At 38.7% G+C, this 19,402-nt stretch overlaps 1 protein-coding gene across 2 annotated transcripts in view; it reads right to left on the bottom strand.

Moving 5' to 3' along the window:
- Positions 1-19,402, bottom strand: part of ARVCF (ARVCF delta catenin family member) — a 929,071-nt gene that overhangs the window by 469,538 nt on the left and 440,131 nt on the right. The window contains exon 1 of one of the 2 annotated variants that reach the window (XM_053701912.1): positions 2,700-2,930. The exons of the other annotated variant lie outside the window; for it this stretch is intronic. Within the exon in view, the coding sequence (XP_053557887.1) occupies positions 2,700-2,915 (216 nt within the window). The 5' untranslated portion in view covers positions 2,916-2,930. Of the gene's footprint in view, positions 1-2,699; positions 2,931-19,402 lie in introns of those variants that run through there. 2 annotated transcript variants of the gene reach the window in all.

Below are 19,402 nucleotides of genomic sequence, written 5' to 3'. Positions count from 1 at the left end.
TGACAAACTTCTCACAAAATAGAACATTAATATAAATGTATAACTCCTTATACAACCTGTAAAGAGATTGTAAATTGTATGTATACATGAATTGATTTTTTTTTTATAATTTTGATTGCTGGAAAAACACACGGACAATATCAGACAACATTCAGAAATTGTTATGTGCCAAAAACAAGTTCAAGAATGTAATCAACTCTTAAAGGAATAGTCTAGTCAAAATTAAACTTTCATGATTCAGATAGAGCATGCAATTTTAAGCAACTTTCTAATTTTACTCCTATTATTATATTTTCTTCTTTCTCTTGCTATCTTTATTTGAACAAGAAGGACTGTAAGCATAGAAGCCGGCCCATTTTTGGTTCAGCACCTGGGTAGCGTTTTCTGATTGGTGGCTACATTTAGACACCAATCAGAAGTCTCTACGTTTACATTCAAATAAAGATACTAAGAGAACAAAGAAAAATTGATAATAGGATAAAATTAGAAAGTTGCTTAAAATGGCATGCTCTGTCTAAATCACAAAAGTTTAATTTTGACTAGACTATGGCCCCTATTTAACAAAGGTCTTGCGAACCTGATCCGACAATGCGGATCAGGTCCGCAAGACCTCGCTGAATGTGGAGAGCAATACGCTCTCCGTATTCAGCATTGCACCAGCAGCTCACAAGAGCTGCTGGTACAACGCCGCCCCCTGCAGACTCGTGGCCAATCGACCACTAGCAGGGAGGTGTCAATCAACCTGATCGTACTCGATCGGGTTGAATTGTGGCGATTCCTGTCTAGACTATGGCCCCTATTTAACAAAGGTCTTGCGAACCTGATCCGACAATGCGGATCAGATCCGCAAGACCATGCTGAATGCGGAGAGCAATACGCTCTCTGTATTCAGCATTGCACCAGCAGCTCACAAGCCCCCTGCAGACTCGCGGCCAGCAGGGAAGTGTCAATCAACCTGATCGTACTCGATCGGGTTGAATTGTGGCGATTCCTGTCCGCCTGCTCAGAGCAGACGGACAGGGTTATGGAGCAGCAGTCTTTGTGACCGCTGCTTAATAACTGCTGTTTCTGGCGAGTCTGAAACACGGGCCGTCAAGCTTCTTTCGGTGCTTGATAGATAGGCCCCTATTTCTTTAAATGTCTAAAGTACTCATTTACATTGTGAGTATGTAGAGTGTGTGAGTATACTAATCTATGGAACACTTTACAAATCTGTTACGTACACGTAACACCGGTATTTCTGCAATTTCTTCATTTATATAGAGGTTAGGCTTAATGACATATTATGGCCATAGGAATAGTTTAAATGTAAATTAGAGCACGTGGAAGTAGAATAAAATTCCATTATCAATATGTAACCCTTTAATGTCTACAATTATAACAAAAATGCATTTACAAAGAGAACAGTATATATATAAGTTCAAGGAAATAATGTTTAAAATAAATACTGTTTATTTTACTACCCAAAGAATAACTATTTCTCCACTATTTTTTTTTTAACGGCTTACTACACTGACATTTTAAATAATGAATATTTCTTAATATAGTCATTTTTTAAAAGGATGGCAGTTATTGTACACAATGTGCGCAAAAGTGTAACTACTATTTACCAGCTATGTTGCAAAATGACCGGTGCTATTTTGAGAACGTGGATATGTTTTTGTACATGTCATCTTACATATTGTTTGGCTGCCCAGTACATCCAATCAGAAATTATACAGGGAAATAATAAGCTCTTTTTAAGACAATATTATATATTTATGTGTTGAGAGTATCAAATGTATATTTGCGTTGCCATCATTGGGTTGAAGTTGGTTGAAACATCAAACTAACATGTGATTAGGGCACCAGTAGACTAAATCCAGCTTTGATCACCAAATGATATGAGCATTGTTGACAAACTGAATATACATAGATACATATACACCTCTATATACAAGACTCTCCCTCATGAAGATTATAATTATCATATAATATCACATAATATATGCATCACATATTATCACATAATTCTGTCCATTGCAATCCGGAGATATTAAACAGCAGGCTTTAGGCTCCCATAATATATATAAAAGGTATTCAGGCCACAAACAACAGGCATGAGATGGCGACAGGAATTCAAACATGCTTATCTATGTAAAATAAGTAAATGGATAGAAAGGTCAAACATTAAATGTGCATGGATGCATTTCAATTTGAAATATAAATATGTTTACAATACACTTCCATTAGCAAAAATGCTTCAAGTAAAAGTTATTACTGTTGTTCTGCAGCATACGCACATATCCTGTGAGGGCACAGTATTCAAACAGCACCCCTTCTCAGAGAGCTGGCACTGTTGTGTATTCTAAATATGTCATTTGTGTCATACAAGCCACTGTTTACTCTCTGAGAATGTGTGCTGTTTGAATACTGGTGCACGACCCTCACAGGATATGTGCGTATGCTGCAGAAAAACAGTAATGACTTTTACTATAAACATTTTTGCCAATAGAAGTATATTGCAAAAAATACTTATGTTTCAAATTGAAGTGCACCTATGCACATTTCATTTTTGACCTTCCTGCCCATTTAACCAGCAATACTTTTAACTCTCATCACACAGTGACAAATTCAAAAACAAGCAAATCTTTACTTTTGGAATGAAGTATTTAGGGGACATGTGTGATGATAATGGAATACACAAAGCAGGCTATTACCTGCAAGACTAGCTGCTGCCATGCAGTGGCAAGTGGTTGGCCATTGCCAATGTTGCATATGCTCATTCGATCAGAGGGCACATTAGCTCGCTCAAGTTGGAGTGAGACATTGCGACGTTCTTCTTCCAGAGCACGGGTAAGACGCTCAAAGCGAGCCTCTTGCTCTTTCACAGAGGCCAGAATGCTGGCAGCAGACCTTATGTCATAGTCATCCATAGCTGCTTTGAAAGGGGTCACCCTGGTAACTGACAGGTAAATAAGAAAGATTAAGAATAGAGTAAAAGGTCAGAGGTTAAATATAAAGTTTGACAAACAATGCTGAAGGCACAACAGCCACTTAAACAATTGTACATTTTGGAATACATACTTTTAATTCATTTATACAAAATAGCATTTAATCATAGGAAAATATACTAGAACTTTGTGAGATATTATAACTTTAGAACTAGGAACTGTGTTAAACAAGAAACATTAACTGGCTGCACAACACTTGAGACATACTAGAATGTTATTTAGCCCTATTAGGCCCAGATGTAAGTTAAAAAAAATAAAAAATAATGATATTCAAAGATTTTCAGGCTTGGAGAGAAATAGTAGTTCAGACTTCACATAGGCTGAACTCAATCAATATTCAAAAGAAAAAGGGCGGAACTCTCCAGCACAGCAAGATATCTCTCATTTATGGATGTGAAGCAGAGACAAGCCTAGTGCAATACAACACTGCATTACTTACACTTTGTGCATTGCATTTTATATTACATTTCAGATTGGGTCCTCTCAGTATTATTGCATTCAATCTTTGCAGTTTCTCATTTGTATTTTAATACATTTCAATTTTGAGCTAGCAGTGATTTTACACATTCTGATTATGCTTTGAAAGTTTCTGTGTTACTTTTATAATTTAGGATTATAATTTGTATATCTTTTACAAGATACATTGTATTGCACTTTATATTTACATTACACTTTGATTACATTGCACTTTGTATTTTCTCCACTGTAAACTGACAGTTTCAGAAAGTGAGAGGGACAGGGCAGTTCCCTGATCTGAATAGGGGAGTCCCCAGTGTATGCCTGAAGCTCCCTCACAAGTCTTGTGAAATTTTCTAAGCATTTTAAACAAGCTAGCCTCACTGATTTGTCTCGCCAGCTGTACGCAGGGGATGTTTGCTCAAAATTCACAAAACACTTATTTTAACTAACAGAAAAGTAAGATATAATACAATATAGACAAAAGCAACATTTCAGTTTAATTTGGTATTGATGCAAACAAAGCCTTTATATCAGCCCAGGGGTTCTCCAGTTACCTTCTCTCTCCCATGTAAAATATTGTATCCCAGTTAGCTTCATTGCTTTTTATGGAAGGCATTTCTTAACTCTCTGAGATTTCCATATTCCTCCCATTTTATTAGAAAATTAAGTGAGTTCTGCCCCTGAAGTCAGCACTATAATCTTTCTCCAAACTACAGAATGCTTGATTATCTGGCCCATAGAACGTAATAATGCTCTCTGGGAAACTGAAGCTAAAAGTTTTTCAGTTTAAATTTAAATAAAAGACACACAAAGTGCAATCTAATTTATAAAAGATACACATACACACACACACACATATATATATATATATATATATATATACACACACATATATATATATATATATATATATATATATATATATATATATACAAAGTATGAGCCTAATTTGTTGCACAGAAACTGTGAAGGCACAATCATAATTTAAAAAAAATCAGAATCCTAAATACACTGCTATATTCAAATTAAAATACACAATACAAAGTGCAAAGTTTAAATGAAATGAAAGTTAATCTGAAATGTAAATTGATATAAAATAGAAAGCACAAAGTGTAAATGCAGCAGAATTCTCATGTCATGCAGTACCATATTGCACTGGGCTTGTCTCTTTAGCACATACAGATATGCAGGGAATGCTCTTTGGAGAGAAAAGCAAAATTTGACTTTTGAAAATTTCACTAGGCAGTCTGTATGAATGAACCACAATCACGACTATTTGCTCGGATCAAGCTGTACAGGATACTTCATATGCTGTTTCAAGTTACTTCTTTATACTGTATATTCACAATGACAATTATACTATAAAACATTTTGGATGGTGACATCATGATATAGACATACAAAAAAATAAATAAATGAAAAACATTATTTTCATCCCTATTAAGGGCTGGATTACAAGTGGAACGGTAAATAATGTTCCCGCTCAAGCACTAACTCCGCAAGAAGTAAGGTTTTTGTGTAAGTCGGGTAGCACTCGTATTACAAGTTGAAAGTAAAAAGTTTTCGCTCGCATGGCAACCCGACGTGCGTAAAAGACCTAAATTTGAATATTGCATGCGCATTAACGTATTCCACCATAGAATTCAATGGAGAAAAAAAAGGAAAAAAAACCTAACACCCTACTAGTGTGCAAACCTTATTGCATATTCTCAAGTGTACTATCCTGAACCAGAGCTCTGTCGCTAACACGGAGTGCGTTAACTTTAATTGCACTTGAGTGAACACTTTTACTTTCAACCTGTAATACGTGTGCTACGTCCGACACGTGCAAAGAGCTGCAATAAACCCCCTTTCTCTGGTGCTCAGACAAAATGCCGATGGACAGAATGCCGAAGCACATTTGTCCGTCAGACATATGTCCGAGAGACTGTGTTCCGACGTCGGCTGAGGGCAGATACGCTCTAGAGTGCTCTGTTCTAATCAGAGCCTCAGGCTCCGCAACCGCTTCTGGGAACCTAGCCATGGTTCCCATCTCCCAGCGACATGATTTTAACTATCTATCTATCTATCTGTTTATTTTTTCGATCTTTATCTATCTATCTATCTTTCGATCTGTATCTATCCATATCTACCTCTATCCATCTCATGGCCAGACTGTTATCCGACGGCAATTTGTCTGTCGGAATATTATCCGTCACACAAATATCAGTCGGACAAATGTTTGTCGGATAACAGTCTGGCCATGCCTTTCTCTTGCGTGCAACTGTTAGCGCGCCACTCGTTATCTAGCCCTAAATAAGGTAATCAATCCTGCCATAATTCCAATGTTCTGATGTGTAGATGATGTGTTTGTAACTGTACGTAACTGAAGAACTTATTAGTATAAAAGGCTAAAGAAAAAACACTTGTTACAAAACTACATGAATAAAAAACAAAAGGGTATCCAAGGAACGTGCAAACTTTCTGGGAAACAGGAAGACTTAAGGAGCAAATAAGCTTTTATTTTACATAACATTTTCATTCACATTCCAAAAATAATTTTCATTGAGTAAATAACAATGTAAAGTTAAAAGATTGTAAAGATATATATATATATATATATATATATATATATATTTTTTTTTTTCTTAGTAGGAACTATTCTTCAGAAATCTCATCAATTTGAAAACAGGATGGAAAATTCCTAAACTTTCATAAAGCAAAGAACATAAATAGACTATAAGATATGAAACAAATTATGCTCTTTATGATAAGGTTTCTTGCAAATTTCAAGAATTCTTAAAGTAAATAAAGAACAAAACAAAAATTCTCCATCTCTCAAAGTCATGTAAATTTCCAGAAGATGAGATAGCATCTCTGCTTTTGCATGCACGGTATTCCATGGGTATATGGTTGCCTGCACGCACATACACACCCAGAGGTCAGGCAGTCTGTATGAATGAACCACAATCACAACTATTTGCTTGGAACAAGCTGTACAGGATACTCCATATGTTGGCAACTATGCATATGCAGTTTCAAGCTACTCCTTTATACTGTATATTAACAATGAAAATTATACTATGAAACATTTTGAATGGTGACATCATGATATAGACATACAAAGAAAAAAGAAAAAACATTATTTTCATCCCTATTAAGGGCTGGATTAAACTGGAACGGCAATTGAAGTTCCTAATCAAGTGCTAACTCTGCTAGAAGTAAGGTTTTTGTGTGAGTCGGGTAGCGCTCGTATTACAAGTTGAAAGTAAAAAGTTTTCTCTCGCATGCCAACCTGACGTGCGTAAAAGACCTAAATTTGAATATAGCACGCGCATTAACGTATTCCACCATAGAATTCAATGGAGCAAAAAGGGGAAAAAATATATAGGTATAGCTATAAACAGACATAAATATGCTTTAACATGTTTTCTTCTACTTGACAGCAAAGGACTCTAATGCACTTATGTATATGTCTATATATGTGTACATATGTATTTATGTGTTAACGTGTAAGTACATATATATATACACACACACACACACATATATATATATATATATATATATATATATATATATATGTAATGTTAAAACCCTTTGTCTGCCTTTTATTATCATATCTTTTGAGCCCCTATGACTTTTTTGTGCAATTTTTTTAATATAAGTGTAACTGTACTTTTGTAATGTATTTTTGATGTGTTTTTGCAACTTTTTCGTTTCACAAAACAATTAACCAAAGCTCTGAGCATGCTGTAATCATTCTAGCGTAAATCGCGATTGCGCTCACATGTTCAATTTACATTCAATTTGTAATACGAGCGATAAACCCGACGCGTGCAAACAACCGCAATAAACTGATTTTCATTTGCCCGTAACTGGCCTTAAATGTGTAATTATATTTTATAAACATTTTACGATATCAGTATCTGAAGCAATAGTCGGCTTACAAAATAGATAACTAAACACTTCATTCATAAGGAGGAAACAGAATTACACCACAGAGACGAAAAGCACAAAAAATAAATCAATGAATAAAAACACTGATAATATTGTTAGAGATTCAGCATTAGATAGACGAATCATGGGCACAAAGGAATGGTTTGTGACAAGTGAGCGAGTAAAGCATGCAGAATAATAAATAGCAATACACACCTAACAGAGTATTAGGCTGTTTTAGAGATGCTCTGACATCGCCCACTAGGACTAGAAAAGTCTAAAGAAAGTACAACAGCCGCCTGAAGCAGAGTCAGCTACAACACAGAGAGAAAGGACAAAAAAAGGTTAGTCACAAAAATTAGAGCTTTAATTCCTGATGCCTAAATATTCACTGCTAACTTCTGAGATTGGTGTAAACTGTATTCCCTTAGATACCCGAGAGGTCTGCAACACACAGCTACTTTCTGACAGACAAATATATTCTTTAGCTATACAGGATAGCATAATGAATATATTTCTTAATGGGAAAAAAAATTACATGCTCTATGTCATCGCATTGCATTACTGATCTTTATAAATCTAACCCCCTCATAATACAAAAGTTGCAGTTGCTTGAACCACCAATCACCACCTATATTCTGCCTAGGAGCTGCAATGCATTTGCTGTGAAGCAGGACTTTACCTATGTGTTTAACCACTTTGCAGCAGTTAAACACAAAGGGGTTGATCGCAATCTTGTGCTTGTTTTCGACAGATGATTTCTGACCATTGGCAGATATTGTCAGTGCGTTTTTTCCAGTAATCATAATCACAAAAACAGAATTTATGCTTACCTGATAAATTACTTTCTCCAACGGTGTGTCCGGTCCACGGCGTCATCCTTACTTGTGGGATATTCTCTTCCCCAACAGGAAATGGCAAAGAGTCCCAGCAAAGCTGGTCACATGATCCCTCCTAGGCTCCGCCCACCCCAGTCATTCGACCGACGGACAGGAGGAAATATATATAGGAGAAACCATATGATACCGTGGTGACTGTAGTTAGAGAAAATAATTAATCAGACCTGATTAAAAAACCAGGGCGGGCCGTGGACCGGACACACCGTTGGAGAAAGTAATTTATCAGGTAAGCATAAATTCTGTTTTCTCCAACATTGGTGTGTCCGGTCCACGGCGTCATCCTTACTTGTGGGAACCAATACCAAAGCTTTAGGACACGGATGAAGGGAGGGAGCAAATCAGGTCACCTAAATGGAAGGCACCACAGCTTGCAAAACCTTTCTCCCAAAAATAGCCTCCGAAGAAGCAAAAGTATCAAATTTGTAAAATTTGGCAAAAGTGTGCAGTGAAGACCAAGTCGCTGCCTTACATATCTGGTCAACAGAAGCCTCGTTCTTGAAGGCCCATGTGGAAGCCACAGCCCTAGTGGAGTGAGCTGTGATTCTTTCAGGAGGCTGCCGTCCGGCAGTCTCATAAGCCAATCGGATAATGCTTTTAAGCCAAAAGGAAAGAGAGGTAGAAGTCGCTTTTTGACCTCTCCTTTTACCAGAATAAACAACAAACAAGGAAGATGTTTGTCTGAAATCTTTAGTAGCCTCTAAATAGAATTTTAGAGCACGGACTACGTCCAAATTGTGTAACAAACGTTCCTTCTTTGAAACTGGATTCGGACACAAAGAAGGTACAACTATCTCCTGGTTAATATTTTTGTTGGAAACAACTTTCGGAAGAAAACCAGGCTTAGTACGCAAAACCACCTTATCTGCATGGAACACCAGATAGGGCGGAGAACACTGCAGAGCAGATAACTCTGAAACTCTTCTAGCAGAAGAAATTGCAACCAAAAACAAAACTTTCCAAGATAATAACTTAATATCTACGGAATGTAAGGGTTCAAACGGAGCCCCTTGAAGAACTGAAAGAACTAGATTTAGACTCCAGGGAGGAGTCAAAGGTCTGTAAACAGGCTTGATCCTAACCAGAGCCTGAACAAATGCTTGAACATCTGGCACAGCTGCCAGTCTTTTGTGAAGTAAAACAGATAAAGCAGAGATCTGTCCCTTCAGAGAACTTGCAGATAATCCTTTCTCCAAACCTTCTTGTAGAAAGGATAGAATCTTAGGAATTTTTATCTTGTTCCATGGGAATCCTTTAGATTCACACCAACAGATATATTTTTTCCATATTTTATGGTAAATTTTTCTAGTTACAGGCTTTCTAGCCTGAATCAGAGTATCTATTACAGAATCTGAAAACCCACGCTTTGATAAAATCAAGCGTTCAATCTCCAAGCCGTCAGTTGGAGGGAAAACAGATTCGGATGTTCGAATGGACCCTGAACAAGAAGGTCCTGTCTCAAAGGTAGCTTCCATGGTGAAGCCGATGACATATTGACCAGGTCTGCATACCAAGTCCTGCGTGGCCACGCAGGAGCTATCAAGATCACCGAGGTCCTCTCCTGATTGATCCTGGCTACCAGCCTGGGGATGAGAGGAAACGGTGGGAATACATAAGCTAGGTTGAAGGTCCAAGGTGCTACTAGTGCATCTACTAGGGTCGCCTTGGGATCCCTGGATCTGGACCCGTAGCAAGGAACCTTGAAGTTCTGACGAGACGCCATCAGATCGATGTCTGGAATGCCCCATAATTGAGTTATTTGGGCAAAGATTTCCGGATGGAGTTCCCACTCCCCCGGATGGAATGTCTGACGACTCAGAAAATCCGCTTCCCAATTTTCCACTCCTGGGATGTGGATCGCAGACAAGTGGCAGGAGTGATCCTCCGCCCATTGAATTATCTTGGTCACTTCTTTCATTGCCAGGGAAGTCCTTGTTCCCCCCTGATGATTGATATATGCAACGGTCGTCATGTTGTCTGACTGAAACCTTATGAATTTGGCCTTTGCTAGTTGAGGCCAAGCTCTGAGAGCATTGAATATCGCTCTCAGTTCCAGAATGTTTATCGGGAGAAGAGACTCTTCCCGAGACCATAGACCCTGAGCTTTCAGGGATTCCCAGACCGCGCCCCAGCCCACTAGGCTGGCGTCGGTCGTGACAATGACCCACTCTGGTCTGCGGAAGCTCATTCCCTGTGACAGATTGTCCAGGGTCAGCCACCAACGGAGTGAATCTCTGGTCTTTTGATCTACTTGAATCGTCGGAGACAAGTCTGTATAATCCCCATTCCACTGTCTGAGCATGCACAGTTGTAATGGTCTTAGATGAATTCGTGCAAAAGGAACTATGTCCATTGTTGCAACCATCAATCCTATTACTTCCATGCACTGCGCTATGGAAGGACGAGGAACAGAATGAAGTACTTGACAAGAGCTTAGAAGTTTTGATTTTCTGACCTCTGTCAGAAAAATCCTAATTTCTAAGGAATCTATTATTGTTCCCAAGAAGGGAACTCTTGTTGACGGGGACAGAGAACTTTTTTCTTTGTTCACCTTCCATCCGTGAGATCTGAGAAAGGCTAGGACGATGTCCGTATGAGCCTTTGCTTTTGACAGGGACGACGCTTGAATCAGGATGTCGTCCAAGTAAGGTACTACTGCAATGCCCCTTAGAACCGCTAGAAGGGACCCTAGTACCTTTGTGAAAATCCTTGGAGCAGTGGCTAATCCAAATGGAAGTGCCACAAACTGGTAATGCTTGTCCAGAAAAGCGAACCTTAGGAACTGATGATGTTCCTTGTGGATAGGAATATGTAGGTACGCATCCTTTAAATCCACGGTAGGCATAAATTGATTTTCCTGGATAGTAGGTAGGATCGTTCGAATAGTTTCCATTTTGAACGATGGTACCCTGAGAAATTTGTTTAGGATCTTTAGATCCAAAATTGGTCTGAATGTTCCCTCTTTTTTGGGAACTATGAACAGATTGGAATAAAATCCCATTCCTTGTTCTCTTATTGGAACTGGATGTATCACTCCCATCTTTAACAGGTCTTCTACACAATGTAAGAATGCCTGTCTCTTTATTTGGTTTGAAGATAATTGAGACCTGTGGAACCTTCCCCTTGGGGGTAGTTCCTTGAATTCCAGGAGATAACCTTGAGAAACTATTTCTAGCGCCCAAGGATCCTGAACATCTCTTGCCCAAGCCTGAGCAAAGAGAGAAAGTCTGCCCCCCACTAGATCCGGTCCCGGATCGGGGGGCTATCCCTTCATGCTGTTTTGGTAGCAGTGGTAGGCTTCTTGGCCTGCTTACCCTTGTTCCAGCCTTGCATTGGTTTCCAGGCTGGTCTGGGTTGTGAAGTATTACCCTCTTGCTTAGAGGATACAGAATTAGAGACTGGTCCGTTTCTGCGAAAGGGACGAAAATTAGGCTTATTATTAGCCTTAAAAGACCTATCCTGTGGGAGGGCGTGGCCCTTTCCCCCAGTGATGTCTGAAATAATCTCATTCAAATCAGGTCCAAATAATGTTTTACCTTTGAAAGGAATGTTAAGCAATTTTGTCTTGGAAGACACATCCGCTGACCAAGACTTTAGTCAAAGCACTCTGCGCGCCACGACAGCAAACCCTGAATTTTTCGCCGCTAATCTAGCTAATTGCAAAGCGGCATCTAAAACAAAAGAGTTAGCCAATTTAAGTGCTTGAACTCTGTCCATAACCTCCTCATACGAAGATTCTTTACTGAGCGATTTTTCTAGTTCCTCGAACCAGAAACACGCTGCCGTAGTGACAGGAACAATGCATGAAATTGGTTGTAGAAGGTAACCTTGCTGTACAAAAATCTTTTTAAGCAAACCCTCTAATTTCTTATCCATAGGATCTTTGAAAGCACAACTATCTTCGATAGGAATAGTAGTGCGTTTGTTTAGAGTAGAAACCGCCCCCTCGACCTTGGGGACTGTCTGCCATAAGTCCTTTCTGGGGTCGACTATAGGAAATAATTTCTTAAATATAGGGGGGGGAAAAAGGTATGCCGGGCCTTTCCCACTCTTTATTTACTATGTCCGCCACCCGCTTGGGTATAGGAAAAGCGTTGGGGGGCACCGGAACCTCTAGGAACTTGTCCATCTTACATAATTTCTCTGGAATGACCAAATTGTCACAATCATCCAGAGTAGATAACACCTCCTTAAGCAGTGCGCGGAGATGTTCTAATTTAAATTTAAATGTCACAACATCAGGTTCAGCTTGATGAGAAATTTTTCCTGAATCTGAAATTTCTCCATCAGACAAAACCTCCCTCATGGCCCCTTGAGATTGGTGTGAGGGTATGTCAGAACAGTTATCATCAGCGTCCTCTTGCTCTTCAGTGTTTAAAACAGAGCAATCGCGCTTTCTCTGATAAGTAGGCATTTTGGATAAAAGATTTGCTATGGAGTTATCCATTACAGCCGTTAATTGTTGCATGGTAATAAGTATTGGCGCACTAGATGTACTAGGGGCCTCCTGTGTGGGCATAACTGGTGTAGACACAGTAGGGGATGATGTAGTATCATGTTTACTCCCCTCATTTTAAGGAATCATCTTGGGCAATATCATTATCTGTTGCAATACTGTCCTTACTTTGTTTGGACACTATGGCACAATTATCACATAAATTTAAATGGGGAGACACATTGGCTTTCATACATATAGAACATAGCTTATCTGATGGTACAGACATGTTAAACAGGCTTAAACTTGTCAACAAAGCACAAAAAACGTTTTAAAATAAAACCGTTACTGTCACTTTAAATTTCAAACTGAAAACACTTTATTACTGAATATGTGAAAAAGTATGAAGGAATTGTTCAAAATTCACCAAAATTTCACCACAGTGTCTTAAAGCATTAAAAGTATTGCACACCAAATTTCAGAGCTTTAACCCTTAAATTAACGGAACCGGAGCCATTTTTACATTTAACCCCTATACAGTCCCAGAATGAGGCTCTATATATAACTAGAAAGGCCCCCATCTGAAAAAGGTGTCCAACACAGTGCCTGCCGTTTTTCTAAACGTTCCCCAAGATTATAATACCAATAATTAGTTAGAATCTGCATAATATGCCTAGTAAAGCAATTGTTTTAGCCCAGAAAAATGTCTACCAGTTTTTAAGCCCTTTTTGAAGCCCTTTATTCTTTTATGTTTAACTAAGAAAATGGCTTACCGGTCCCCATGAGGGGAAATGACAGCCTTCCAGCATTACATGGTCTTGTTAGAAATATGGCTAGTCATACCTTAAGCAGAAAAGACTGCTAACTGTTTCCCCCAACTGAAGTTACTTCATCTCAACAGTCCTGTGTGGAAACAGCAATTGATTTCAGTTACTGTCTGCTAAAATCATCTTCCTCTTACAAACAGAAATCTTCATCCTTTTCTGTTTCAGAGTAAATAGTACATACCAGCACTATTTTAAAATAACAAACACTTGATAGAAGAATAAAACTACATTTAAACACCAAAAAACTCTTAACCATCTCCGTGGAGATGTTGCCTGTGCAACGGCAAAGAGAATGACTGGGGTGGGCGGAGCCTAGGAGGGATCATGTGACCAGCTTTGCTGGGACTCTTTGCCATTTCCTGTTGGGGAAGAGAATATCCCACAAGTAAGGATGACGCCGTGGACCGGACACACCAATGTTGGAGAAATGGCTCTCAAAATATTTACCCTTTGAAAACAATAAAAAAAAAACATTACTTGCCTTGTCAATCACTTGATATTGTATTTGATAAAATGGACACAACTAAAAACAAAAAAATGGCGATATTGGACGTTTTTACATTGCAGGTTGAAAAGCCTGTATGTTCATTGATCTGTGTTACTAGTCAGGGCTTGACAAATCTGTTTAAAAATTAGGAGACAGTGGGATTATTATACAGATATATGGAGTTAGGAGACAGTGGTAAAATTCTAGGAGCCAGTGGCTCCCAGGCTCCTGGGTTTGTTGAGCCCTTGTTTAGTGAAGTTAATTGGTGACTTGTGTGTAATTAACCTGCTGTGCTACAAAACTATACAGATGTATGTCTTTCTAATGGATTTGAACAGGGCATTATGAGTACAGTTTTTAAGTACTGTAATTGATTGAGCAGGTAGTGTTTGTTTCTGGTGATGTTGCTTTCTAATGTCATCCATGGCACGTGGGTCAGTTCAATGTGTTTTCTACATGTGCAAAACCAATGTTAAAGCTGAAAACTCTCTGCGGTACCCAGTAATAAGTAAAGAACTGCTGTCTGGGGGTTTTCAAGTAAGTTTAGCTGTGGAATTCAGTATGTTGAAAATGGCCACGAAGATGTGTTGATGATTTGGATTGTGATAAGTGCAAACAAGACTCACACCTGTTAAATGAAGATTAAAGGACAAGTGAAACTTAAATGGATTGGAGTGCAACATTTTAAACAATTTTCCAATTTACTTCTATTTTTTATTTTGTTTAGTTCTCTTGGCATCCTTTGTTAAATAATAATACTTTTTTAAATTTTTTATTTTATTGTAGTGAGGAACAAGTTTCACAAATGAATCTATAAAGTAATACATTGAAAAGCGTACATACATCATGATAGATAATATAAGCAACCGCTTATGAAACAGAAGCTGTGCAAAATACTTTTACCGAGTTCAGCAACCTTATCCGGTGATGCTTCTTGGAGTAGAAGTTGTAAATAAAATTAAGAAACCTGTACCTCGAAACATTTTCTCCTTTTTAACATATAATAACCCAGAACAAATCTTACAAAAGCAAAACTGGGAAAAGGTGAAAAGAAAAAAAAAAAAAGAAGGAGCAGACAATCAGACAGACAAACAACGAGACAAAAAAAAAAAATTAATTTCCCTCCCCCCCCTCCCTGAGAGGCCGGGACCATCAGAGCTTAAGCAATTACACCACTGCTAAGTTCCCCTCTCAATACAGCATTCTGAATCCAATCAGAATTCTTAAAGGGTGCAATGAGACTTCTTTGAACTTCCAGTGTATTGGAGAGAATATATTCTCCCCATTTCCTGAAAAAATTAGCAATTTCTTTTTCAGAAGATATCTGCGTCTCATATTGTTCATATATTAATTTAGAGTCTAACATGTTCAGAAGGGAGGTGAACATAGGGCTTCTGTTAGATTTCCAAGAGGAAAAAATTATGTTTCTAGCAGATAAGATTACAAAATTAATCAATTTTATGGTTCCCTCTCTTCCATCATATTCCCTTAAAAAGATAATTTCCTCCACCTTCAGAGAGATTTTAAGCTTTAATATTTTTGAGAGCCAAAATGAGACTTTTGCCCAAAACTGTTTGACTTTGGGGCATGCCCAGATACAGTGAATCAAGTTGGCATTTGGGTAATGACAACGTGTACATAAATACCTTTGTGTATTATTCCACTTCCCTAGCTTCTCTGGAGTGATATAAGTCCTATTAATTAATCTGAGGTGAGATTCGTGCCAGGATAACAAAGGAGTCGCTGACCAGGCCCTGTCAACACTTTCTTTGATTGTCTTAAGCTCTATTTGCGGGATGTCTAATGACCATCTTTCGCAGAGCCGTTCCATGCTATATACTCCTTCTTTAAGCAATAATAAGCTATACCATTGTGATATGGAAGCTTTGCCAAACTGACGGCGGGACAGAGCTTTAATTAAAATTTCCCAGTTTGTATAGAAGTCTTCGAGTGCTGTATTGTTAAGAAAATGCCTAATTTGGAAATAACCAAACATATCACGGTTAGGGAGATTATATTTTTCTTTTAGAGAGGCAAATGAATGTATAACTTGTCTATCTTCATCAATACATTGTACAAAATAGACTAGGCCCCCTACCTTCCACCTCTTAAAAATTTCAGTATTAGAGCCTGCGGGGAAAAGTGGGTTATTTTGTATTGGTAAATATCTAGAACACTGAAAATTGACACCCACAGCCATACATAATTTTTGCCAGGCTATGATAGGGTTTTTAAAAGTGTACATCTCTTTAAGTAAAGGAGGCCAATCTTTTTGCTTCATATGTATTAGAGCTTTTAAGGTATGAGGTTTAAGGAGGCCATTTTCAACATCCTGCAGCGCTAGCTGACCCATATCTAATAGCCAATCTGGTACTATCTTCATCAAACAAGCCAGATTATAATTATAAATTGAGGGGAGGGCAAAGCCTGCCTTTTCCTTTGGTTGATATAGTCTTTTTAACAATAACTTATGCTTTGCTTTTCCCCATAAAAATCTCCTAAATGCAGAATTTAGCATATTTATATCTCCTTTTCGTAAGAAAAATGGGATATTCTGCATTATATACAGAAGTTTAGGGAGTGCGATCATTTTTATGAGATTTATTTTGGCAGCTAGTGTTAATGTGAATGATGTCCATCTAGAGATATCCTCTAAAATTTTCTTGATTACACCATCGATATTAACTCGATACCACTCTTCCGGGCAGTTTGTGACATTAATACCGAGATATTTTACCATTTTAACCTCCTTAAAGGGCAAAGCCCCCAGAGAGTCTCTGGTCCTGTTTAACCACATAATCTCTGATTTATTATCATTTATTGCATAACCTGAGAATGAACCATATCCCTTCAATAGACTCAATAAAATAGGTACATTCTCCTTAGTGTTAGAAAGGAATACAAGCAGATCGTCTGCATATAGGGAGATTTGGATGTCTGTCTCCCCAAGTCTAATCCCCTTAATGGAATTGCGTAATACTATAGCCAGGGGTTCAATGCAGAGATTAAAAAGTAGCGGAGAGAGGGGGGGCGGAGCCAGCATTAGAAGAGATAAGACGTACTATTCATGGGCTCCTGTAAAATCAACATTCACTAAGCCTAATAGAGTGTATACTTTAAGATTTCTGACCCAGCTCTGGTTACCCAACTATGTGAGGGGGAACATAATCCTCCAACAGTACTTGTAGGAGAAGCCTTAAACTTTTATTACGGCAAAGATTTGGATGCACATCGCTTGATATAGCCACGAGGTTGAACTATTTACTAGCTGAATAGATATGGCAGACTCTAGTGAACCACTGCAAGCACTGCTTGACAAATTCGAGGAGAAAATGGATTTCTACTTTTGTGACTTACTATCTCTAGTTAGAGATTGGAGGGAAGAAGAAATCAACCCGATACCCAAGATGGCGCCTGCTCAGGCTACCACTAAAAATCTTCAGACCTCCCAGTTTACCGCTAGAGCATCGAGCTTACTTGAGACCCCATGGGCTTCCACTGAGTCTTCTCCATATACTACCTCGCAGAACACGGCAGTAGCTCTCACGGAAGAAAAGTGCTCCATCATCCCGGCTTTACTTGGAAAAGAAGCGAGCTTAAAAGCTGACAACCTACCACTCGCAAGTGGTTTGCCTTCTAACATCATGAGTAAGATTGCTAACTCTGTGGGGTCCGCGACTACCGCTGAATTTACTCTGGTCGCTAACAGTGCTGCGGATCTGAGGGGGTCAGATAGCACTGTGCAGATTCCGCTTTGCTTAGTCAGGGCCGCACAGGATCTCTGTCACACAAACCTGCAGTCACTTGCGAGACCAAGCTCTGTACCCCCAGACACTCACCCAACTAACCCAGGACAGCTGGCGGAAGATTCTCAATACACGGTTGTCTCTCTGGCTGGTTCCCATGTGGCGGTCGCATTTCTGACCCTCTGGAGGAGGCTTTGGCTGAATACTGAGCCACCATCGACCGCATCTATCTCCTTCTCACATTCGGGGTATGACGCCCAAGCTTTTGGCCATATTAAATATCCCTACCGCTGCCCTCCTTACGCAGTTGGAGTGGGTTAAAGTGTTAATCATCAGGGCTCTCTCCTAATACCGGTACAGAGACTATCAATGGGATATTTTATTTCTGGGTAAATGCCACTAACAACTGTGATACTATGACTCTCGCACATCTGGTTTTAAATATGGATCGGCTTATTGATTTCGGTTGTGCATTATTATCCTCTCTCACTATTACTTATTGCTCTAGTCTGTTATTAGTATATATCTCAGTTTGAGTTGAATTATATTTATTTTTATCAATGGTGAATACTTACTTAATAGGCATAGGGGGATATCTGAAACGGTGACTGTTACTAATTGTTTATATGTATATTTGCTTATATGTATATTTCAGTGTGGTCTACCCTCTCTCAGGAATCACACTATCACAATGATATCCTAGAAATTATATATTAGATATGTTGGACAGGTTGACAGTATCACATGGGGGTAGCTTTAAGTCTGGAATCTCCTTTGGGTAATACTATTTGCTATAGAGTGTTTAGTTAACTATAAAACATTTAGGACACCTACTTGTGAGTGTTCAGATTTAATAACTGTCTCCATCCTAATATGTCCGTCATCTATCTAATTAATACACTCTAATCCTAACTCTGTATGATTACTTATATGAACCTTATGCTTATGATCTAACTCAAGGGCACTGTCTAGAATGGCCATCTCCCTTCCTATTGTGCTATGAATTTAAAAAGGTCATGGGACTTATGTCTTATTTGGAATAGTTTTATCCCTATATTGTACTCCTGCTGATGTAACTCAATTGCACTGAAGGTTCTCTCCTAACTATATAGCAGTGCACAGCTCTACTTACTTGTGATTGGGTCTTATACACATACTAGCAGGTTGCCATATCATTCTGACCCATTATACGCAGCCTATAACATGCTCCTGTCCCCACTGCTCAGTAACATATATTCTTTAAGTTTCCTTTTCTTATGTTATAGTTAAACAAATCATTCTAAGTTAGCAAGTTCACTATAGACACACTAATTGTATGTCAGGATGTTACAGTGTATATGGATAATGTATGTTTACTTAGGGGGATTCTGTATGCTAATCTAAGCTTGTTCTGCTGGTTGCGGCCGGGCCAGTGGAATTGGCATTATACGTAAAAAACACGGAAGGGACTCCTCTCCTCCCTTTCCCGCTGGTACTTGTTGCCTGCGGGTCATATCCCTTCTCCCTTTTCCCTTGACGCCGGTAGATGGCATCTACCCAGGAGAGGAGCTCCTCTAGAAACCCTCTATATCTCGTTCTATACTATGTATCACATTATTTATCTCATATTATATACATCCTGATACTCTGCTGTGAGAATAA

Source organism: Bombina bombina, chromosome 2 (genome assembly GCF_027579735.1).
Source record: "Bombina bombina isolate aBomBom1 chromosome 2, aBomBom1.pri, whole genome shotgun sequence".
Taxonomy (NCBI): domain Eukaryota; kingdom Metazoa; phylum Chordata; class Amphibia; order Anura; family Bombinatoridae; genus Bombina; species Bombina bombina.
Note: the sequence above shows the minus strand (reverse complement) of the source record. Positions and strands in the feature narration are given on the sequence as shown.